The sequence below is a fragment of the Oryzias latipes genome, chromosome 14 (genome assembly GCF_053564925.1).
Source record: "Oryzias latipes strain Hd-rR chromosome 14, Olatipes_Hd-rR_3.1".
NCBI lineage: Eukaryota > Metazoa > Chordata > Actinopteri > Beloniformes > Adrianichthyidae > Oryzias > Oryzias latipes.
Window position 1 is genome coordinate 18,167,683 of NC_136250.1, and position 23,901 is coordinate 18,191,583.

At 38.8% G+C, this 23,901-nt stretch overlaps 1 protein-coding gene across 10 annotated transcripts in view; it reads right to left on the minus strand.

Moving 5' to 3' along the window:
- The window catches only part of msi2b (musashi RNA-binding protein 2b), a 309,333-nt gene that overhangs the window by 117,476 nt on the left and 167,956 nt on the right, over nucleotides 1–23,901 (minus strand). For all 10 annotated transcript variants that reach the window (XM_023962334.2, XM_023962331.2, XM_023962333.2 and 7 more), the window contains exon 7: nucleotides 8,563–8,611. In XM_023962334.2, coding sequence (XP_023818102.1) covers nucleotides 8,563–8,611 — 49 coding nt within the window. The remainder of the gene's footprint in view (nucleotides 1–8,562; nucleotides 8,612–23,901) is intronic.

Consider the following 23,901-nt stretch of genomic DNA (forward strand, 5'->3'; position numbering starts at 1 on the left):
GGCACACAGTTCTAGCAGCAGAAACATCTCTACAACTGTTAAAAGGAGACTGTCTGAATCAGGCTTTCATGGTAAAATATCTGCTAGGAAACCACTGCTAAAGAAAGGCAACACGCAGAAGAGACTTTTTGGGCTAAAGACCACAAGGAATGGACATTAGACCAGTGGAAATCTGTGGTCTGATGAGTCCAAATTTGAGATTTTTGGTTCCAACCACAGTGTCTTTGTGTTGAACGGATGGACTCTACATGCCTCGTTCCCACCGTGAAGCATGGAGGATGAGGTGTGATGGTGTAGGGGTGCTTTGCTGGTGACACTGTTGGGGATTTATTCAAAATTGAAGGTATACTGAACCAGCATGGCTACCACAGCATCTTGCAGTGGCATGCTATTCCATCCAGTTTGCGTTTAGTTGGACCTTCATTTATTTTTCAACAGGACAATGACCCCAAAAACTCCTCCAGGCTGTATAAGGGCTATTTGACCAAGAAGGAAAGGGATGGGGTGCTGCTCCGCCAGATGACCTGGCCTCCACAGTCACCGGACCTGAACCCAATCGAGATGGTTTGGGGTGAGCTGGACCGCAGAGTGAAAGCAAAAGGCCCAACCATCTGTGGGAACTCTTTCAAGACTGTTGAAAGACCTTTTTTTTAGGCTACCTTTCTGCGTAGAATGAAATTTTAAAATACTTAAAAATTCAAATCTGACTTGACTTCTTTTATCAGAACGGCTGGCAGCCTGTTTAACTGATGGTCCTATTCTAGACCAGGAAACGTAAGGAATAAAAGTTCATCTGTCCTGAATACATTCATTTTTATGGCATCTTGTAGCCTCGTTCTTGATGACTTTGTGTGAAGAAAAGAACTGAAAAACTATTCTAAATGTACTTTCAACTAATTAGGAGATGTCGTATCTCCTGATAGCATTAGCAGGAGATCAGCATCAACCCAAAAGTCTTCAGGAAATTCTTGGAGATCTAGCTCTCTTAATGTTTTGTTTTAGCCAAAGATTATCCTAATCTTTGAGACCCTTGGCTGATGAAACCTTAGACATTTATAAAATCTTAATAGCACAGTTCTTAGTTGCACTAAGAAAACAAGCTAATGCACCAAACTGAAGTGGATCTCTGAATTAAGAAGAATAAAAGATTTTAAAATAAATAAACAACATAAAACTTGTGATAAATTAAAAAAAAAAGCCAGACACAGTCACTAAATTGTAGAATGGGTTCAGAAATGGGATTGAGGCACAGTTGTGTATGTTGTCCACATTGTTTATCCTTGCATGAGCGGCAAATTTTTACACAAGGAAGATAAAATAGCATACAATCATCTACACACATAGTCTCACGGTGACACAACCAGTTTTCTGTAGCTGGGAACACAGCTTTCTCAGTGTGACATTCTCTACTCAGTGCCAATTCCACACTGTGAGCTGCATTTGCTAGTTTTACTGCCAATCCAGGTAAAGAGATTACAGACGTGCACAATGCAGCCTTGTGTTCGTCTGCCAGGAAGAAAATCAGCCCCTTTAAGCTACAGAACACAGAGGCAACACACAAATTCACACTGCCTTGGCCCTTTCCTCACACACAACCAAGAACTGCCTTTTTCTCCAGGAACATGGCTTCAGATATGTCTCTTGCTGGTACCTCTCTCACACAAAGCAGCTCTGTGACTACAACGAGCCAGCCTGCATTTCTTTATTCTGGTCTCCAACACTGCTGTGCATTACTATTACTTGCATCATTCCCAAAAAAAAAAAAAAGAATTTGGCTTACAATCAGTCACACAGTCATTGTTATGCTGCACTAATGGCTGCTGTATGGTTACAAACTATTGTAAAGAAATATGAAAGCGAGTTACACTTGTGTTTCATCATCTTTCTTAATAATCTAATTAAAAAAGGTGAGAAGGAAGGTGAGCCGGTGTCACCCAAACTGAATAAAGGTGCTCCCTGCAGTATTTGAAGTTGGACTCAGTCGCTGAAAAACTTTGACACTTGAAGAGGAACAGAGCTGACACAGGATTTTAGAGGCACACCTTCGGTAGAGCAGGAGTGAAATCAATGTTTCACTGTTGCTCAAGCTTTTGACCCAGTTAATCAGCTTCTTTTAACTGGAGAATGCTCTTTAGCATTTGAGATTGCAGTCATTTGCATAAACAACATGAAAGGATGGATCAACCGTGCCACAATCAAAGCCTCATAAATCACCTTTCCCCTCCATCTTTCTTCTCATTCAGCCTGAATTTAGGCTGGTTTTCATTGTTCATGTATGGACGCATAAATGCATCTCACTGCTCTCATCAAGCTGTCGGGGATACCTAATACATTTAGAGTGAACGTCTAATTATTTTTTCACTGTAATATTTTGTATTTATCATCTAAAATAGTTCTAGTAATTGTGTATACTAATCCAAAGAAATATTAAATTAATAAATAGAGTGTGAAACATTTAGAGAAAAATATATCAATGTTGTATTTAGGCAAAAAAATCCTTGTTGGTGGAAAATAAAAACACATCAAACTTCAAGACTGAAGCATGTTAATGATATAAAAACTCAAAAGTTTGTCAAAACATTCTAAGCTAAATACTTAACCAAAACCACCTACGCTGCAGAAAATCCCATGACATAGATGTGATTTTTCTCTCTTTGCACGGTGAAAGAAGCAACATAAGAGTTCAGTTTTTTTAGGGTACTTTGTATGTAGATTTGGATAGCTTTTTACCGGAAAGTTAGAGTTGAAGTTGTAATATTTTGCTGGATGAAGCAGGAACTCACCCCAACATAGTTCTGGACCTTGATAATAGTGCTCATCAGGGAGGAAGGAGCTGTTAGCGAGTCTCAGCACTTTCAAACTATCCGTTCAAAATTTAGCTATGCAGCCAGACCTCTGGCAGCTTTTTGACACTCTGGACTTGCCTTACTCTTTCCACTCTTCATCAGCCTCATTGCTCCCACTTGAGCTAAGCGTTCATTTCACTGTCCATTTTGGCTTTTGTGCTCTGTTTCTTGTTCCAGACTTTTTCCAAGTTCAGGTTTATTGTCTTCATGTTGCCAACCTCTTTTCTGGATCTGGATACACATTTTGCCTCTGGACACTGACTTGTTTTGTCCCTGGGTAATGGGTTTTATGCTGCTTTAACCTGTGAGCTGTTGACCTGTTGGATCACCCCCGAGAATTCCGGATCACTATTTTTAAGATGTTCAGATGGACATCCTGGATACATTTCAAGAGACCTGAGGATCACTTCTCACACCAGCCAACTACGCTACTTTTTTGATGACATTACATACATGAATTTTACCTGCCTGCTTAACCTGACGAGTTCCTCACATCACAGCTGGAACGGGTGTGGGTTTTTATGTACTTGTTTTATTTTTTATTTTGGGTGGATGTGTTTCAAAAACTGTTATAGAATGTATGGAAAAGCAGGAATCCTGGTGATGTCATTTGCAACCAATATGATGAAAACCATATAGCCAAAAAAATAAAAAGAAATTAGCTCAAAACAAGTTTTTGTTCCACCCTAGGTAGGCTAGGTCCCTAAAGCTGCAGATCACTAAATGCACAACATTTACTCTTTGAAGAAACATGAATCTAAATAACAGCAGGAGTCTGCGACTTGCAAACTTACTGACATTGATAAAAACATAAAACATTCGGTCCTAAACATTTTATAAGTCCTATTTTTAAGCATAAATTATAAAGCTTTCAATAAATACAGCAGACATATTTGCAACAATCAGCAACAACTCAATGTTTGGCTGTTTTTATTTTTTTGGAGATGAAAGCCTGGTCCTTATATTAGGACTCACATGTTAATGTTAAAAGGCTAAAGTGAACATCTCAATTCCTTAAAAATAGGAAAAACTGAGCAAAAGCTTTATGATAAAGCTGCCAGTGGCAAACAAGATATAAAACATTAAGAATTATTGCTTGAACAACAATCTATTACAGTCAAAATTATGAAAGTAAGATTTGTAGAAAGATTTGTATCTTCTGTTACAAAATGTCTCCTGTGATTTGCCTTTTATGTGTTCTACTTTGAAATCCAAAAGTCGCTGTGTGGTGTACAAGGTGGGTTAGAAACTGAATAGCATCCACAGTAAAACACAGATGAGAGCAAGGTGTAGATTTCATCAATCACCCATCACAAATTAAATCCTGATGCTTTGACGGATAATCATAGTTGCCACTATTTCATCACAACCTCATCATAACCTCCATGCCCTCCTTCAGGAGATGACATTTTTCTCACCTCAGCAGCACTCTCCCTGGCACCACCAATTGTGTTTGACAGTAAAATCACATTTTTAGATCATAGATCACATGTCAGTTTGCCAGATGAGAGGTGGTAAAGGATGACAGAACAATTTTGACTCAGGGCTATTCAGAAAGCTTTCATTTCCCACCCGCACAGCTCATCCTGACATCCTGAAGTCGTGTCGAGGGTGTCGGAGAGATGACTGGTATGTCCAGTGTGTGACATGTGTTCGTGGCCTTTTCCCAGCCTGGAGTGTGGAGCGCCGACACACTGTAATCTGGACCACCAGCACCACTGAAGACGCTAACCGGAAAAAGTTATGCATGTACACTTTCTTGGTTTTTCTCCTCCCTGTCAAAAGATGAATGTCAGGGGGAGAAGAGAAGGTTGAAGGGATGCTGAGGTGTGGGGACGCTGCAGTGGAACATGGAACAATGGGCGGCCTCTGGCATCAACCTCTGGACAGCCCACGCTCGCTTCACCAAAGACACCAACCTCACCCACAATGAACTGCTGCAGCGGGAAGGGAGGCTTTAGAGAGTTCAATTTCCAACACAATTGGCTGTATTCTCCTCCTTTAAATGCCAAGGAGATGGTGTGCAGTGTGTGCCTTTGTGAGGAGCTTTGCTTACAGCGAGTGTCCTCTAGCAGCAGGGACAGAGAGAAAAAGACAAGAGAGATGGCAGAGACGGCCGGGATGGAAAGATGGCGTGGAGACAGAAATAGCCTAACCGTGTGAAAGAAAGGGAAAACGGATAAGACTGAATGACTGCAAGAAAAGAAAAAGAAGTACAGAGAAAACGAGACAGGGAGAGAATGTTTCCTCTGGTTGTCACTTGGTCAGACTCGCAGGGAGCGTCTGAAGGACAATGCTGCTACTAGTGGAGTGTGACGTCTGTCCTCTATCCAATTTGCCCCAGCCAAAAAGAAAACACTTATAATCAAGTGTCAATCATGCATCACACAACAATAAATGGCTTTAAAATTGGCCGCATTTTAGTTATACCTCATTAAGGACTCAAAGAATAAAAGAGGGTCATGTAGATGAGAAAAAAACCTCAGGGGGTACAATTCATGTGAAGTCATTGTAGGTCAGAGCAAAAAGGATTGAAATTTAGTTTTTATTGTAATTTTATCCACTATGATAAATTGGAAAATCTACATAAATGGGCAATATTATACTCTGCTGCACATTTGTGAAGTGCAAATATATGCATTCCAGGTGAAACTGAGATTGTTTTCATTCTGCTTTGAAAGCAAATGAAGTTCTGAGTAAAATCTGTTATTTTAGTTGACCGCAATGAGAAAGCGATTAAGAAACAAGTGTGAAATTCTAACTGTGGAATCAAAAAATGAATACTTTGTGTGTGTGTGTTTTTGTAGCAGTTTTACGCTGCGTCCAAAACCCAGGAATTATTTTTTTATGAATCAATCTGTACGATAAAACGAACACAGGTGGGAAATTGATTTGGACTGCGGGGCTGCCAGATGCCCATCACTGGCTCTGGAGGCAATGGTAAAGTGAGCGCCAGTTTCATTAATATCATTTATGTGTGGTCACAGGGCAACTAAGCTATTAATATTATACAATTGTGCTTGTAGCTCTGTTGAATTATTGAGACTTTCTTATTGCTTTTAAATATTACATGTGATTAATTCCAAAGACCTGTTGTGCTTCAAAGATGAAAGTGGCAAATATGTCTTGTTTCACATTCCCACTAGTGCAAAATATCCCAATCCTAGGCAGGAGAGACGGTAATGGTAGAAGTAAAGCACCTGCTACCTTACCCCCCCGTGCCACACTCAATACAAATATGTCTGCCGTCATCAGAAAAATTCCCAGGGATGCTGTTTTTGTCCGCCATCGTCTACATTTGAAGGGCATTTTGCTGCCCAAAGGCAAACGCCTCAAACCTTCTCTGTTAGCATGGCGCCCAGCTCGTCTCTGAGCCGGCTGGCAGCACAGCAGACAGGAGAGTGAAGAGTGAGGAATAAGAGAAAAGCCACGGCAGACCTCACCGGATTCAGCCAGTACAGATCAAAATTTCCTCAAAGCCCCTGATCACTTTCCCTCACGTTCACGTGTTTCACTCTTAGAAACTGTTTACCAGACTCCGAGAGCTTATCTGCACATACACCAAACACACACCTACTGTAAAGACAGATTTGAGATGACAGTTTCCCAAAAACCGAAACCCCTTTCAACCTGAAGTCAAGCCAGGTTAAACATTTAAGAAGGCAGGAAAACAATTTCTACTCACTGCAAACAAATATTTACAGCGCTGTGGAAAAAACAATAAGATGATGTGAAGGCAGCTCTGCCAACAAGGGAGCTGACTGGTCTGACAGCCAGACGGCTGCCTGCTCATTCTTCTAGTAGAATATCTGTCAGCCTCGACTGTTGGACGTTTGCGCATAAACACCAGCACACAATTTATCTCCAATAACTTCCTTTAACCTACCTACAGTAAGTCAACATTTTTGGAAGCTAAACATATCGTAATCTCTGAAACAGTAATAGTCATTTTTAAAAAGGCAAACAATTGTCATAAAACAGAATTTTTGCGTTTATGATTTTGATGTCCAAGGACAAATTCTTCATTTCACTTAAAACCTTTTATTTATGCATTTATGCACTTGATTGAATTGAAAAGGAAAACAGTATATTTTATGAAACACGACTGACAACCCTACCTTTCCTTAAAAAGGTAACTTTTTCTGATACATCCAAGTCTACATGTTCTGTGTTCTTTATTCCAATTCATCACAATAGCATCTATTTTAAAAATTATGGTCAAAAAGGTGCTCCGCATAGCCATATGCAACTTCCAGTCTGGGTTTGAGGTTGTATGATTGATATTACAAAGCTTTCTTGGCTAATGACCTTGAAAAACACCATAATAAAGATCCCTGATAACCTTTAATGAAAGCTTCAATAAGGTCTGCACAATAAAACGCAAATTTATCATCAACGCAATATAAGCCTATGCAATACACAAATTGCAAAAGTCAGCGTAAACTGCGATCAAAAGTTACCCTAAATATCACACCTGCTAAAACAATCCCATGGCAACTTGAGGTATTCAAGTATCAAACAGAGTCCCATTCACCAATGGGATGGACTCCTTCACGTCGCTGACTAATCAACAACGTGTTAGACACTTGCCTCTGATGTAGACGTGGGTCATTTGGAGTATAATTTAGGTTATGTTGACTTTTATTTACATACAACTGTTGCACTGAAATGGAAAGGATTTTTGTTCATGTATCCAAAGTCATATCATCATCACATTATTGGATATAGCAAGTTTTCATCATATCGTGCAGTCAATCCAAAAGAAGTCAGTCGAGTATGAAGAAATCCAGAAATTCTCTTCAACACATCAGAGAACATTTTGAAAGAGAACATCATCAAAGTTTGAGCCAAACACAATTTGTCTCCGTGTTTTGCATATTGCTCCATCAAAGTATTGTTTTACTGGTAATTTTGCTGCAAAAAATCAAGTCTTCAAGTGACACCCAGGCGGCTCAATGAAGTCCTTTACTCAAGATTCAAATGCAGTTTGATTGCTTAGGAGTGTCTGACAGCATAAAAAGGAAGATGCCTTGTTAGCAAATCATTATGATGACCACCTGAATTTTGACTACATTTTGTATTCTGAAAACTTGAATTTTAAACTTCCTGAAAAACCAACCAAAGACTCAGTCTTTTTGTGCAAAGTGCTGTGAATAATGCTGGGTTTTGTGAAACCGTTCTTTGGGTGCTGATAATTTTGACCTGAAATGGTAATGTGCTTGGTTCTGATTATCCCAGCCTACAAAAATCACACACATTGACAGGGCATTGAGGTGCAGGGAGGAGACCTGTCTTTGGAAAGTCCTCTGCTTGAGAGAGAAATGTCCTCTCATCTCTGATAAGGAGCTGATGAGATAGAAGGATAAAGTCAGTGCTTCTCCTGGGCCTTATCTGATGCTGTTATCTGAGTGCACAGCACCCACCATCTCACAATCTTTACACCCTTTGAGCACCTCTCTGAAACACTCACACCACCGTCATCGCACACACTCACACCCACACACAACCTAACGCTCAAACATTCTAAACACCGTACCAGCTTATTGATTACTTTGACACGCTCCCATTGTTGAACAGATGGTACACCTAATATCATGTGAAATGGAACTGTTCTGTGTTATCTCATGGGGAAAGGACATAAAATGACTATTTTCTCACCTTTCTAAAAGACAGAAAAAAACATAGGACAAAAAAAGAAGAGAATCTGTGCACTTACCTCTATGTCTGTTAGTAGTCTTATCAAACATTAGCATGGCATCGTCAACCTGGAAGACACAGGAATAGAACTGATGTTAGTTTCTTCTGTCATGCAAGAACTATTTTGAAATTCAACTCAGTTCATTCTGAAAGCACCAAATTATGGCAGCGGGTGTTCCGAGGCACCAACCAAAAACAAGAAGGATCAAATCAAGTGAATCGGGGTATAGTTCTACTAAAATCAATTCAAAAACATTTCCTGAGTTATCGCGGGGTAACGTTTCATAAATAACCCAAGATAGGTGATATCCACAAAATAAAACTACAGATATTTAGGCTGTAAAACTCCTCACTACACACTTTTTATACTTTTCTCAGACAATAAACATTTCACACTTTCTTGTTTAAACTCTCAAAGTTCAAACAAACTGTTGCAGAAAAGTAAAATCTGCTTGTGATAAAAGATATATGTTAAGGTGGCAACCTGAACGTATTTTGTACAGGAGACGTAGCAAGGAGGGAACTGATTACCAATGTCAACAGCCAATCAGGACGCAGAACACAATGAGCTGTTTAAAAGAAAGGCTTCCAAAATTGCACTACAAAAAAAATAACCAGCAAGACCATCAAAGGTGAACCGCCATAAAGCAAAGGACAAATGTAGTTCAAGATTTTTATTGTCTAACTAAGTCCTGTTCACATCAATTATCTCAACTATATGTGAATATTAGTCTAGACAGGTGACCAACAAAAGACAACTATTTTTCTTTACCTATTTCTCTATGAGGAATTCATATTCATCCTATGATTACAGGGTCATCATCAGACAACCACCCTCCTCTTCATTTGATGTAGCAAAACATTTGAGTGAAAACTGCAGTGTGCATACAGTGTGTGAAAGAGATGCAGAGAGTCAAACAGTGGCAGGTGGCCACCAAAGAAAAAAAAACTAAGAAAAAACAATATTGCTAATTTTGACGAAAACCAACGTCCAGTCTTGGTGAGAGTGACGGATAGACACATTACACTAAGCGGGCATGAGACAAATGGTATCCTTCCTCATCTCACAGCTGTTGCAGCTGCACCACAATATCATCCTTCATCATGTCCAATAATGCCACACACAGACAGACTGGATTTTTTTTCTGCAGACACCCCCTAACAAACTCATCCTTCTGTAACTCTGATAAAATGCTTAAAAAACAGAGTGAGGCATGCTCATTTAGCCTGTGATTTTTCCCTTATAGCGGAGAATGGAAGGCACACAAAAGCCGTTGACAGAAACAAAGAGCGAAAACTCGACACCATTTATGCAGGGAAAGTGTCTCCAGGAAAGTGTAAAAGCGCACCGAGGAGGCTCGATGCTGCACAGGAGGAGGGGCATACACAGGCAAGCATGCATCTGGGTTTTTCACTGGAAGGTTAAAAAGCTTCAGGAGGAGATGGGAAGAGACAAGAATAGGGGTCTCACTCAAGCCGAACTGTCTGATTGGATAAATAGAAGTGCCTGGCAGTCAGGCAGACTACCGCTGGCACGTTGTTCATGCCACCCTCTTGCTACACATTTGGCACAAAAGACATTGGCACAGCAGTCACTCGCTGCATGCCTCGGAGGCCACATGTGGCTTCCAGGCGATTTATTTGTGTCTTTCCATCATATTTCAAATTTGCCAAAAATAGAAGGCAACACAGAATTTAAGTAACTTCCATATGCAGTAACTAAGTCTAGACAGTCTAGTACCAAAACAGGCACAAATAAAATGTTGGAACAGCCTTGCAAAAAAGCAAGGCTTTTACTGTCTTAAGTGTTTTTTTATTCATGAGTAAAACAAACTCCCATTCTATTATTCAAATTTGTTTTCTTAATTTAGCATATTCAAACACGTGATTAAATTTACTTTAGTACTTTGAAAACATTTTTCTGAAAAAAAGGTTCTCTTCTGAAGGTTTACAAGAAATGTTGGGCATTGCAATAATAAAGAACACTTTTGTCTTTTATAATATATATTTTTTTATTAATGTAAGGAATGTTCTTGTTCTGACCGTGTTGGAGACTAGATTCTGTAATAGAAAATACTCCGCAGCAGCAAACGTTTAAATGATTAGTCCATGTTTATGTCCTTTAAATGTTTTATGAGTTGTAGTGGATGTTGCAGGAGATCAAACATTTTGGTTTGACTGGTGATATTTTAAAGTAGAGCTCTGAGCTCCAGGAGTGTGAACATCTTTAACTCTGGGAAAGCAGCAGTATAGATGTTTTACTGTGCAAACCACCTCACAAAAAGAGCAATATGTAATATGTGGTGCAAAACTGTAGAGTTATTGACATATGAACAACATATTTATCATCATTTTCATTTTTGTACGCAAATATTTATACCAGTGGGGCCAATACTGTGAAATGTTGTTTGTGAAATGATGATGAAGCACCCGAGCTTTAACAGCGGGGATGAAGGCAAGACATGAAGAACTGTAAAGCAGTACCATTTAAATTGAAAGATTTACAAACAAGCATTTATGATTTATAATCTAACCTTTGTCTGATGCCAAGTCATTGAATGAGAAGCCCACCAAACTGAAGGGAATTAAGATAACTGGAATATGTAGATCTGAGCATTATGATTTAATCAGCAGACTTTAAAGATTACAGTAAAAGAACTTCATTAGTGATTTTGAGTGGGTTAATCACACTGTTGTGGCTTAAAAGATGAAAGAACTTTGACTTGCGAGTTTTGTTGGAAAAATTCTGACCATAAAACCAGAAGCCCTTTTCTCATGTCTGCACATTTGACAGCGTGAAAAGCTGTACTGCAGAGTTTTAAGATGGAACGACGTGTTTACCAACTATGGTAAACCTTTAATTTGACAAATGCGGCTGACACCCTGTGAATATTTACATAGTCGACAGGAATTTGAATTCTGTCACCTACTACCAGTAATACTTATGCAGCCAACAGAGTTCATACTTCATGGACCAGTGAACATGCACGCAAGGCAGCTAGACTTTTAAGACTAGGGGGAAAAAACATGGTAGGGTCCTCGTGAAACACTAGTGTTGTCAATTAAAATCACTACTGTACTCTGTTTCCATACAGTTTCATCCTCTGTGCACCTAAGAGTCTGCTGCTGGTTTCCTGTCTGACATGTACAATGATTTCAAAACTTTAAAATGCTAACTCTTTCTTGAAACAATCTGCTCAAGAAAGGATAAATGTTTGGGAACAGCTTACTGTCCCAAAGGAGGTGACAAAGAGGATTGGGGTTTTTAGGCAGTGTGCAATATGTCAAATCCTGTTTATTTCATGGGAGAAGTGGAGGTGGTAGAGGAGTATGAACATCTTCGCTGTGAAGATGCAACAGAGATTTTTATGTAAAGAAGGGACAAAGCAGACTGTACTTTTTGAAGAACATTTAGGGGTTTGCAGCAGGATCCTCTATAAGTCTGTTGTGGAGACTGTGATGACATCTGCAGTCTCTTGTTTGAAATATCACAGAAATTGACTCAAAGACCCACTTTGATAAAAGTTGTATTTTTGGGGGGGTTTAAAATTTTCCTGCAGCATTTTGCTGATGATAGAGAACATGGATAAAGAAAATTAAGCTCAAAATTGCATTTGAATCTGGAGCAGATGGGCAAGAAATGCCACTTGCAGACACATAGATCCATGTAGGCCTTTTGTTTGGGCATCTGGCTTAAAACTGTACGACTGAATAGCTTTGATATTGCTCGTCATTTCTTGTTGCACCTGTAATGTTAGGTTGGTCTTCAACACGGGGGGAATTTCAAATTGAACTACTAACGCTCTGCAGAAACTTTGCCCAAATAACAACACAGGTTTTTGGGATTTTGGCTAAAAACAGCATCATCATAACCAAAGACCACTGAGAAAACTTTTACAATAGATAGAAATATGATCAGAGCGGGTCCGAACAAACTGATTATGACAGCAGAGTCTGTTCTGGAGCTCTGTTCTATAGATTGTCCAAAGAAGAAGGCTTCAAAAGATGAAAAACTTAATCATCCTCTTCATGATGCAGTAACTTCCCAACAGTCAGAGGTTTCTTCAGTTGTACTACTGACTGCCTCAGGTGATCCTTCCAGCAAAAAGTTAATAAAACTTCCAATTTCCCCTTAGGAAACATTCAAGTATTTTCAAGTTGACTTGCTTTGTTAGGTGTCAAGTTGAGGTCAAAGTTGACAAAAATTCTTTCACAAAATAATGCTTTTCATCATTAAAGTAGTCCACATCATTGTCAGCCATCAGCTGCTGTGAGCCCCCCTGTGCAGTAATATTCCCCTTTCTGGACGGCAGTATTGAAAGTGCTTCTGGTGTAGAGCCATTCACAGCTAGAGAGCCTGTTGCTTTGTAAAATGACGCAACTTCCATGAAAGGAAGTGTATTATATAAATGTGTGAACTGCGTTGTTGTGACACTATTAGAGAAGTACCGTCCTGTCAGCAAGACCTGTCCAACAAAGAGCACGGATTCACTGTGAAGCACTGATGGGCACTTTAACAAAGAGTGTGCACATCATGTGAGGTCACACTTCAGCAGGTCATACAACACAGTCTCCCCACCTCTCTCTCAGTCTCCTGCACTGTGTCTGTCTCTTCCCTTCTCTATGCCACTTGCAGAGTCTATAGAACCATCTCCTGTGCTTCAGGGCTTTTCAATGTAGTTATTCAAGCAGAACACAACTGTGTGCCTCCATCTGATAGAAGGTTAAGGACCTCTTCACTGCTCACAAAAAAGCCCGCCACACAGAGGTGAGGCCAGGCTCACCTCAGGGAAGAAATCTTTCTCTGTCCTCCTCCTTCTCTTTCACTCTTCCTTTTCTCCTGGTGCGGTGAAAAGAAAGGTTCAAAGGATAATGGCTGTCTTATCACTATGTAAAAGGGGAATGGGAACTCCAGCGAAGTGCCTGGCCTTTTGTGGCAATGAAGAAAAGAGCAAAAGTCTATTTCGTTGTGGTATATGCACTGGAACCATCCATGACCACTAAAAAGGAGAAGGCAGCTGGAAGACAGTCAGCGGGCAAAAGGCAGAGCAGCTCTTTAACTAAACCTGCAGCAAACACACCTGAACCGCATAACCTCTTTCTAGCAGGCGGCCAGCAGGGCTGCATTAGGCTTGTAAAGAGTTGGCTTCATGCGACTTTTTATTCACAAATCAAGTGGTTAGGAGGCAAATCGCGCTGTGACTATCCTCCCCACTTTCCTCCTGATTTTTGATGCCATTTCAACTTACTGTACTTTGAGCTCTCAAGAAGTTATCTAAAACCTGCTAGCATGTATTGAAAAGGTTTTATGCCTTAAGAGTTGGTTTGGAAAAAAAAAATCAGCCGTAATAACAGCAGATTTAACAGACTGCAGCCTTCAGGGGCTGCTGACCCAGGGGACCTGTGTGATGTCTTCTACAGGTTGGCTTGTTTGATCCTTCAGTGGTGTTCAGCAGCTTTTAAAGCAGCTTTGAAATATAAAAAGACTAAAACTACCTTTTCAAGAAATGATGCCTATTTTTGATTTATTTTTTAAAACTTTTATTACCCTGATCACAGACAGAAAATATATGAAAGAAAAAAATGTCTCTTTCTTCAGCAAAATTCCTCTTGTAGTCGAGAGTAGATTTCTAAATCTGCTTTGCAAGAACTACAACAACTCTGGTCGACGGTACATCGCAAAGTTCAATTTACTAACAAGGTGATTTTTTTACTGAAGGTAGTGATAGAAATCCCTCTATCTAACTCTATAATTTTGACAAAAATATCACTTAGAGGAAATAATTTTTCATAAAAATATTCAAAATTAATGAACCAAGAAGGACAAAAGTTACAGTTAGCTTCAGAATGAACTTTTCCACTGGTTAAAGTATTATTGGAGGAAATAGAGATGCCAGTTATCTAAAACCGTCATGTACATTTCAGTAAATTGCTTTTATTGATGGTATTGTAATAAAAAATACAACATATTTCCCACATTTCTCTATAAATTAAGCAGCTTTTAGTGTTTATATGTTAGAAATGATCGAATTTCTAATGTTCTATTTGCATTGCACAATTGTGTTATTTGTTTACAATATTCTATCTTTGACTAACTTTTAGATTGTCAGTTTTTGCAAATCTAATCTAAATCTAACTTGCAAGTCATAGCCCATTATGAAAAATAAAATTGTTTTTTCCAATAAAGTGTTATAAACAAATGCAAAATAATAAAGACAAATGTAATATGTAGTTTGGAGTGGGGATATTAAGACAAAACTAACTTTTAAAAAGTGTCAAAAGTAACAGTGTATTCCTTTAGCTCTGGGAAAAGAAACAGTTAAAACTAAATCAGAGTTATATTTAACGCTTTTGGATGTTCTGATTTGATTAGGGCCATCGTACCTTTGCTTATGTTATTCTAGCCATGCCAAAAAAGATGCAAAATTATATGTCACAAAAAATAGTTTATGGAGTATCCACATCCAGGAAACTGGCACTACACTAAAAAGAAAAAAAGAAAATCCGCAAACTCAAACATGACAGAAAATAACCTAAACTAAACCTAAAAGAAATCAGTGGCTAAACAGGATTCAACCAGGATTGGTTGAAATCACAGACTGTAAAACAAGGAGGGTAATTATTTCAAACAGGAACAGCTGTGGTGATATAAACCACAAAATTACACAGGAGAACTGAGATAGAAGTCAACTAAAGAAAACTAAACTTAAAAAAAATATAAAAACAAGACAAAAATAAAACCAAGAACACTGAAACATGATAAACACCAGCACATGTCTGATGTTTGCGCTTCTTAGTAAATTATGATTAGAAGGTACATCAGTTAAACAAATTGTTTGAATATTTAGATCATGATGGCTATACACTCTGCCACTGCATAACTCTTAGGTTTTGTTCAACTAAATGACTTGAGGCAGACTAATAGTTTGTAATGTAAGTCATTAGTAAAAACAGGAATCTTCCAACACACTTCACCTATAGTGCACCCCACAACTTCAAACTCTGAAGAACTGCTTCAGATAGGTATTTAATAACAAATGATGGTTAGCAATCTCAAAAGTTGGTAAAAGAAAAGAACGATGTTTCTTATAACATCATGATCAAAAAATAAATCTGATTTCTTATTTGTTTACAAAATACAAAATGCGTTTTGGAAAAAAACCTCTTAAGAAACAACTATAAATCTTTGAGATATAAAATAACAAATTTAGTTGTTTTTTTTTAATGATACAACATTTATGTAATCTTTATGTCAGGGACTTGTGGTGGCAGAAACACAAATTAATAAACTTGGACGCGACAAAATCAAGAACTAAGGGAGCACAGAAAAGATGACAAAATAAATAAGCTAAAAAAAGGATCTAAAAAAGGCTGACACCTTAATACACTGAGGGTTATTAAGTGAAAGGGAGACAGCTGTGGATGATTAGCAACATAAATCTGGTGTGACTATGATGGGGTGAAAACCATTGACTGTATATGAGGACTGGACCGAGTGAATGCGGCGTCATGCAACTCCAATGAATGAAGTCTATTTATTCGCCATTATTTCCAGACATGACGCCGCAATATTGGAGCCAGAACTCGTCAGTAAGTAATGATCAGTGGTGTGTGTTGGTCTGAGTCATTATTTCTATGGCAACCACCGCCAATCAGGAGTGAGCTTGTTGGATGTCCACACCCCTACCAAGTAAAAGCAGGCTCTGGAGAATCTGTCAATCAAAAATTTCAAATGTTTGATTTGAGACCAGCTAAATTTAGAGAGGCACCTGATTGGTTAGTTTATAACTCATATAACGTGCACTACAGAAAAAAAATATAATGAAAAATATAAGATTAGCAAGAAGATGTTAAAACACTATCAGAGCAAAAATGGTTATTCTGACAAACAGAATGACTGAGTAATAACTGTTTATTTCACTATAGAAGTCTATGGGATTTTGGCTTCTTGGAGCCAAGATTCCATTTGGAACGTGAGGTTGGAGAGGTCACTCATTCCAGTACTCATATGCAGTCAATGGTGACAACTCAAACCAAAACATGACCAAAACCAAGACATATCATTGAAAAACAAACTAAAGTATACAAAACTTTCTTGATCTTCCACTTTCGGCTTCTCCCATCAGGGGTCGCCACAGCGAACGAGTCGCATGGTAAATTTGGCAATGTTTTACGCCGGATGCCCTTCCTGACACAACCTTCTCAAACCGGGCTTGGAACCGGCAGAGGTAGAGAAGGGAACAGGGAGCAGCCCGGAGTCGAACCCGGGTTTCACGGACGGAAGGCGCCGCAAACCAGCACGAGCTAAACTGGCTCCCACAAAACTTTCTTGATATTGTGTGAAAATATCTGAGAGTAAAATAGTTGGCAACGTGAAAAGTTGTTTTTGTCATACTCCTTGGGCATCTTCACACTGGCAGGCTTTATTTGCAGTTTGGTTCATTTAATAGATAGCCTGTCTCTTTTAGCAAGTGTATAAGTTCAACCGATTCTGGGGAGTATTCCAGGAAGCATGTTTAAACTACCCTGACTTTAACCCTGAACTCTGGCTGAAATCCGCCTGAACTTGCTTACTCTGGGTATGTGGGGTCCAAAAGACCGCATATGAATTGGCGTAATTACGCTCGACTTGGTAATCCTGGGTTAATGCGCGTGCACGGCAAGCACATAGAGGCATTATCAATGGATCGCCGATTTCCGGAGTCACCATGGAAACGCGCGGAGAAAAAAATAGAGCGCTATACTTCAGTCAGACGGAGTCGGAGGTTTTAATGACGGCGTATGAAGATTATACGTACATCAAAAAAGTGATACGGCTGTATCAGTAAAAGAAAGTTTCTGCTTGGAGAAAAGAATGGACAAAGTAAACGCACAAGTTTCTATCTCATTTCTATTTTTATTGTGACACATATATATGTATAAATTATCCAACTTAAATGAATTAATTCAATTGGTAAACACTCAATATTTTTAAAAAAAAAACTCAAATTTACATATTTATCTAACTAAAAGTCATGTTACTCCAATTCAATTAAATGTTTTTCCATCTTCATTTATTGTACTACTTGTACTCTCATATGTCTAAGTTTGAGCCTGCAGATATTCTTATTTTTATAACAATAAAATGACAAACAATATGGATTCACAACTTAAATATTGTCATGTGCCATTTCTCGGACCTAAACATTACACCACTATCCAGTAGGGCTGCTAAATAACCTCATCATCCTCTCCCTCCCTCTCACTCATGGCGCAGAAAGAATTAAACATAACAGGACAAATAACTCGGCAAAACACAGTAAAACAGTAACACAGTGACACATTTGGTCAAAAATCCACTCTTAAACCAAAATCCATCCAGACAAGCAAAGGAAATGATCTCCCACAATTCCTTGCGATCTAACAGCAGCACCAAAGTTGAATTAATTTTAATGAAAGTAAAATAACTATGTCTGATAACTACGTGTTATTTTTAGGTTGACTGAACTCAAAAAATTATTTAACTAAATCAAATAATTAGGTTAGATCAATGTAAAAAAGTTCATTTTTAAACATCCATATGTGGTCTTATCACCCTCTCACAGTGGAAAAAGTATTATCTGAGCTTCTTCATCCACTAAATCATCTTCAAATGGACACGCCATGCTGTTTCACCTCTCTGAAAACAAACTAACCTTCAACTAAACCTGCTCCAGACCAAGTTATGTTCAGAGCATGAGTTGCCATGGCAACTTGACATACCCTGAAACATCCCTCCATTTTTGGAACTGAAAGCTGTTATGCTAGTTACCACTTACAGTGGTAACTAGCATAACCTGCTTTCTGGAATACCCCCCTGGTGTGGAACACACAAACCCCGGTCAATTCTGGAGCACACTCAAAGGTGAACCTACGTGTGAAAGGGATCTACAGTGAGTAAATGACATAACTGCAGTTTGAGTGGAGAAAAAAAGAGGAAAACGGCTCAAATCAGAAGAACCAAGATTGAAAACAAAGTTGATAACTTCTTAAAGGGTGAACATGATGTAGGGAGGAGGAAAAGGCACTTATTGCTGAGGGATAATCTGAGGATTAGCGTGACTATGTGGTTTTCTTTTTTGTGGCCCCCTACATCCACCCCCTCATCAGGCAATTCCACCCCAAAGTGAGCAGCATTTGGAGTTTATAATAATCATGAAAGATGTATCCTGTTGCTGACTAACAGCACGAGACAAAGCCCAACTGCAGGCAAAATGTCCTTGTCTGTTTCGATCCATATGTTTGAACAACCTCCCCAAAACACACACACACGTAAAGGCAAAAAAAAGGTTGTTGAGTGATGAATTATGTATCAAAGGACAAACACATCAATAAAGGCTAATGTGCTCTGTTTTTAGACAGGAAAACAGCAGAGGTGCCAGGTGACAGGGGGAGATTTAAGATCTCTGGAAATGAGTTATGACAGCGATTTAGAGAGGTGTCAAATGCACATTTACATTCACCTCACAGCTGAAGGCTAACAGAGTGGCCCTCCCGCAATTTGGGGGAGACACTGATATAGATCATATCTGATGCCAAAGGAACAAAGGCCTGAGCCACAGACAGTGACCTTAGAGTTGTTGTGCCATTCCTTTCGTTAAGAAGCTGCTCTTGTGACGACAACAGACATACCGCCATGCTGGTCGTATATTGACTAGACCGTACTTTATTTATTGGGTTTGTTACACTTTGTGAACTTAAAATGTGCTTTTACAATATTTGCTAGATGAGATTACAAAGATTATTAAGTTACGTGATGTGCAAGCTCAACGTTTTCTAGTTGCATAGAATTCTTTGTCCTCTGGGAAACCTTTAAAGAACTATTTTTTAGTTCATCATACCCCACCTTTAAAAAATTAGCAAATTACTAGAAAACGAGAATTTATAGAAAAATAGGTGAAGTCATCCCATAGTAAACAATGACAGGTGTTTGGCCATTCTTCTGGGTTAAACAACGGCTTGTTTGACAGGATTTGCACATTTATGTGCAAATAAGGTTTTGTAAAAGTGTAAACTCTGCATAGTTAACATTGATTTAAATGCAAAGACAAGGGTTAAACATCTTTTGGAACCATAAAGAGGTTTTATTTATTTATTGTTTTATGTTGTAAACCTGAGCAACTGTTTAATGAGTTCACCAGAAGCGGCTTTGGTAGTGCACAAGTCAGCTAGGAGTAACCTCGTAAGCTGACATTTTGGTTTTCAAACCAGCCTTCCCTCTTTCTCACTTGTTTTTACCAAACGGGAGGTTTCTGTGTTGCTATATTTAAAAAATAAAAATAAAAAAAAGACAAATACATTTACTTTTCTTGTCCCCGTCAGCCATGACTTTTAGAACTGTCCAAGTAGGAAGTCGTTGAATAATAAAAATGCAAAAGTCCTCCGCCTGCTACAACCAGAAATTGCTAAATTTGTTAACCTAACCTCTAAAATATGGAAGAAATAGACAGAAATGTTTGTCATATTCATTTTTTACTAAATTGGTTTAACGTATCTTCAAACAGATAGGTTACCTTACAGAAAAACTGTACATAAATGTTATAGACATCTCAATGAGCTAGATACAAAACAAACACTTCCTTTATTTTTTCAGAAACATGAGTTCGCAGACACCTTCATTTTATTCTCTGGCCTATACTTGGGGTAAAAATGTTTCCAGCTTTTACAATGTCACTTATCATAAGCATGTCAAACTTAGTCTATCCCTGTATCTAATCGTCCAGTCCTCACCTCTACTGCAACTGAAAAAATGGGCACTGCTTGTGTTATGTTCTACTAGGTGTTGCACATTCTGATTTCTATCATTAAATGCCACAAAAAGTAGCAAGGGAAGGTAATTCACACATAACACCAAGGTGTTTGGCTGCCACCAGATCAATGGAAAGAATTGTGTATGAGAAGAAAGCCTCCATTAAAAAAAACGGCCTTCAAACAGAATCACTATCTTTAAGCACCTTGTTGACAAAATAGCTTTTCATATTTCAGATCGTACTTTTGTAAATATGGCAGTTTGTTGTTAATTTTGCGGCACTGACTCAGACAGTAGAAAGACACAAAAAAAAAATTGAAATCCAGCAGCGATGAGGTAACTGTTGCATTAATATCACCTCTGCTAAGTTCAGGGTCAAGGAGAAAACTGGCACTGCCCCTTGATAACACCTCCACTCACAGAACAGCATCTAATATTCTATTACAATGATGGCAATTAACAGAGAAATGATAGCAACCCAGTCACAATGGACAAATTTGTGACAACCCTTTCAATTGTTCTTTTGTGGAGGGAATCTATATCATTGTCTGAAAATGTTCGGCTGTGGCGTGCTGCATCCACGCTTGAGCACATTTACAAGTGGTGCTTAACGAGAAGCAGAGGGCACAATTTTTAGCCCCCTTTAAGCTCTTCCAATTAAAGAAAGGTGGCAAAAGGGACACTGTGTGGCCTTTGATGGGAAAGATATTTTATCTAGCTCCACAGCTGGGTACGACAGTGATGTTCAATGTGAAACAAATGTTTATCTTTCCAGAAGGAATGGTCCACTTTCATAGGGTTGAGAGGTAACCACTAATGAGAACACTATAAACACAATTTACATTCTGATAGATGAAGGACAGTATATATGTGGTGAAAATTGTTAAATTCTGTAGGTTTTCCCTCCCAAAATGTGTCTGCTTATTCTTGTGCTGGTATGGATTTGTACACAGATTATAAAATATTATAATGGATAATCAATTATTAAACTATAACTCAAAATCTGCACAAACTATATTGTGAAACCACTAAGGTGAAACACAAAAACATTACCTCAGATGTACAATTATTTTTTTAATGACTAACAACTAAATTAACAGAGTGATATATATACTTAGATGTTGCAGGAATTCAAAAGACCCTTCTTGTGTGCATAATTATTAATGATTCACACCAGTGTTGGGAGTCAAGACTTATTCCAGTAACTCTCCTTCATGTTGACATTAACAAAATGGCTCGAGAGAAACAGTTGAGGAAGACAATTCCTCAAATGTGTCAGGATTACATATTTATGAGGGTCCTCTGCTCAGCATCCAAGGAGGTCGCCATGGTGACACAAACTGATACATATTCTAACAAAGAACTTGTGTGTCAAAGTGTGCCTTGAAGCATTGTTGAAATGGTTGGTGGAGATCTGTAGCTTTCAGATCAGCAAATACACAATTAAAAAGACAGTCATGCTGAGGCCACTTTTATCAGTGTTGCACTACAGAGATGTAATAAAAGGTTGATGGAGTGATGCCTTCAGGAGGGCAGACTGTAACGATGTTGTGCAAAAAAAGGGTATTACATTAGCACAGCTCCGCACAAGTCTGCTCCAGTGAAAAAATGAACCGTGTTTGCACCCCGCTTTGCCGTTAATGAAGAGTACTTCTATAGATTTATCAGAGAAAAGTATAAAATTTCCACCCACAGTTTCGTGTTTACTTAAATGTGCCTTTAAGTTACATTTTGAAGATAGTGCATAATTTAGGTGAAAACAAAGTTTCATGTGGAGTGGAAAAATATGTGTGTCAAAAGCTAATGACCTTCTACACAAGCAAAGGTGTAAAACTCAAAACATTTGCTCAAACCAGGAACCAGGAAGCTTTATAAACGTCCGACGAGAGTAGGCCTCCAGTGTGTTCCAGGTTCTGGGCCTGTGCTGGCCTCACAGAAGCATGTCCACCCAGTTGAGCTCAATATGCTTGGGGAAGTGGGACTTGGCCTCATCCATCAATCTGCCTGTCTTCCTTTGCCAAGCTGCAGGGGACTACCTATTATGGAGTCATTTTATTAATAGGGCCCTTTTCCTCTCCGCCACACTCGTGCAGAGTGCCTCCTCATTCTGTCAGAATGGAGTATGCCTGCAAGCCACCTCCATGAAACTGCAGCACCAGAGCACCCCCCCCCGCACTCTTCCATGTGAAAGCTCTGGCTGGGAAATATTGTGCTTTCAAGCTAAAATAGTATTTGGAGAGGTGAGCAATCCCTTAGCCCTAGAGCAAACAGTTTAACATTGAGGACTTATTTAAAATGATGTCCTTCCTCTGAAAAACCAATCAAATTTCTCCTTTTGTAGACACACACACACGCACACACATACACAGACAGGGATGCAGACGCTTGTGCGCATACATACACACTAGAGGTAGGTCTTTCACATCCTGCATCACGTTACCTCTTCCTGTTAATGTAAATATGGCTGTGAGCGGCATTGACTGGAGGGCAGAAAAAGGTCAGAGCACACAATCAAATGTTTGGTGTGGGAGAAAAACAGTGCAAAAGGTGAGCGAATCAGATGGGAATAAGTTTGTTTAAAGGGTTAAACAAACAAGAAGATCACAGTCACTGTGATGTAAAACTTCTTTAATGAATGATTTGTTCTTATAACAGCCATCAAATTTGCTTGCTTCCAATCAGTGCAAATATACGATAATGTGAAACTGCTGGGAGAAAATGTCTTAAAGAACTTCCTTGATGTGTCCTTTCTCCAACAATGGAAGCAGCCCAATTAGGGTTTCTTTCACAGCTTTACCTCATTTGCTCTGCTACCAATCCCTTGATGGGTTTATGAACATGTAACTTCCATATCTTGGCTCAGTTTCTTTTCACACGGGGACAAAACCAAGCTCACAAAAATTATAAGATCAAGCTTGGTGTGAATTGTTATAAGCTTATTGGTCACATGAGTCTGCCATGGGACATTGAAACCATTTGAACTTTAGACAAACCACAGAGACTGAAAATTAACTGTGGTAAACTAAAAAACACTTTCAAACGAAAATGTTGTCTAGTCTTTGATAAAAGGACAATGACATGCTTTAACCTGGTAAACTTCCTCATTAAAAACAACATTTTGCAAACGTCTTCCTGTGTGTCAATCTATGCTAGGAGTACAATAAAATCATCTATCCATGCACCAAAGTGCTTGTTTACTTATCAAATGTGTAACTTAATATACATTTTTTAGTTTGAACCTGTCCCAGTTTATTGCATCCCCCTGTTATAAAACAAATGCAAGAGATAGAAGAAATTCTTTCGTTCAACTCAAAGCTTAAAGCTGGGGTTGAAAAATGGAAAGACTAAAAGTTTGTGGGTACGTTTTTTTTGCAACTTTCAGTGCATGTCAGAAACATCAAGAATAAGCAACAAAGTGACTGGGATTGTGTTCTATTAATATAACAAAATTCAGTTATTGGACTGGGGGAGGAAAACTGGAAATCCATTAATGCACGAGGAGATCATGCACACTCCATACAGAAAGAACCCAGCTGGGATTTGAACCTTTTAGCTGTGAGTTAAGAGTGCTAACCACTACACCACTGTGCA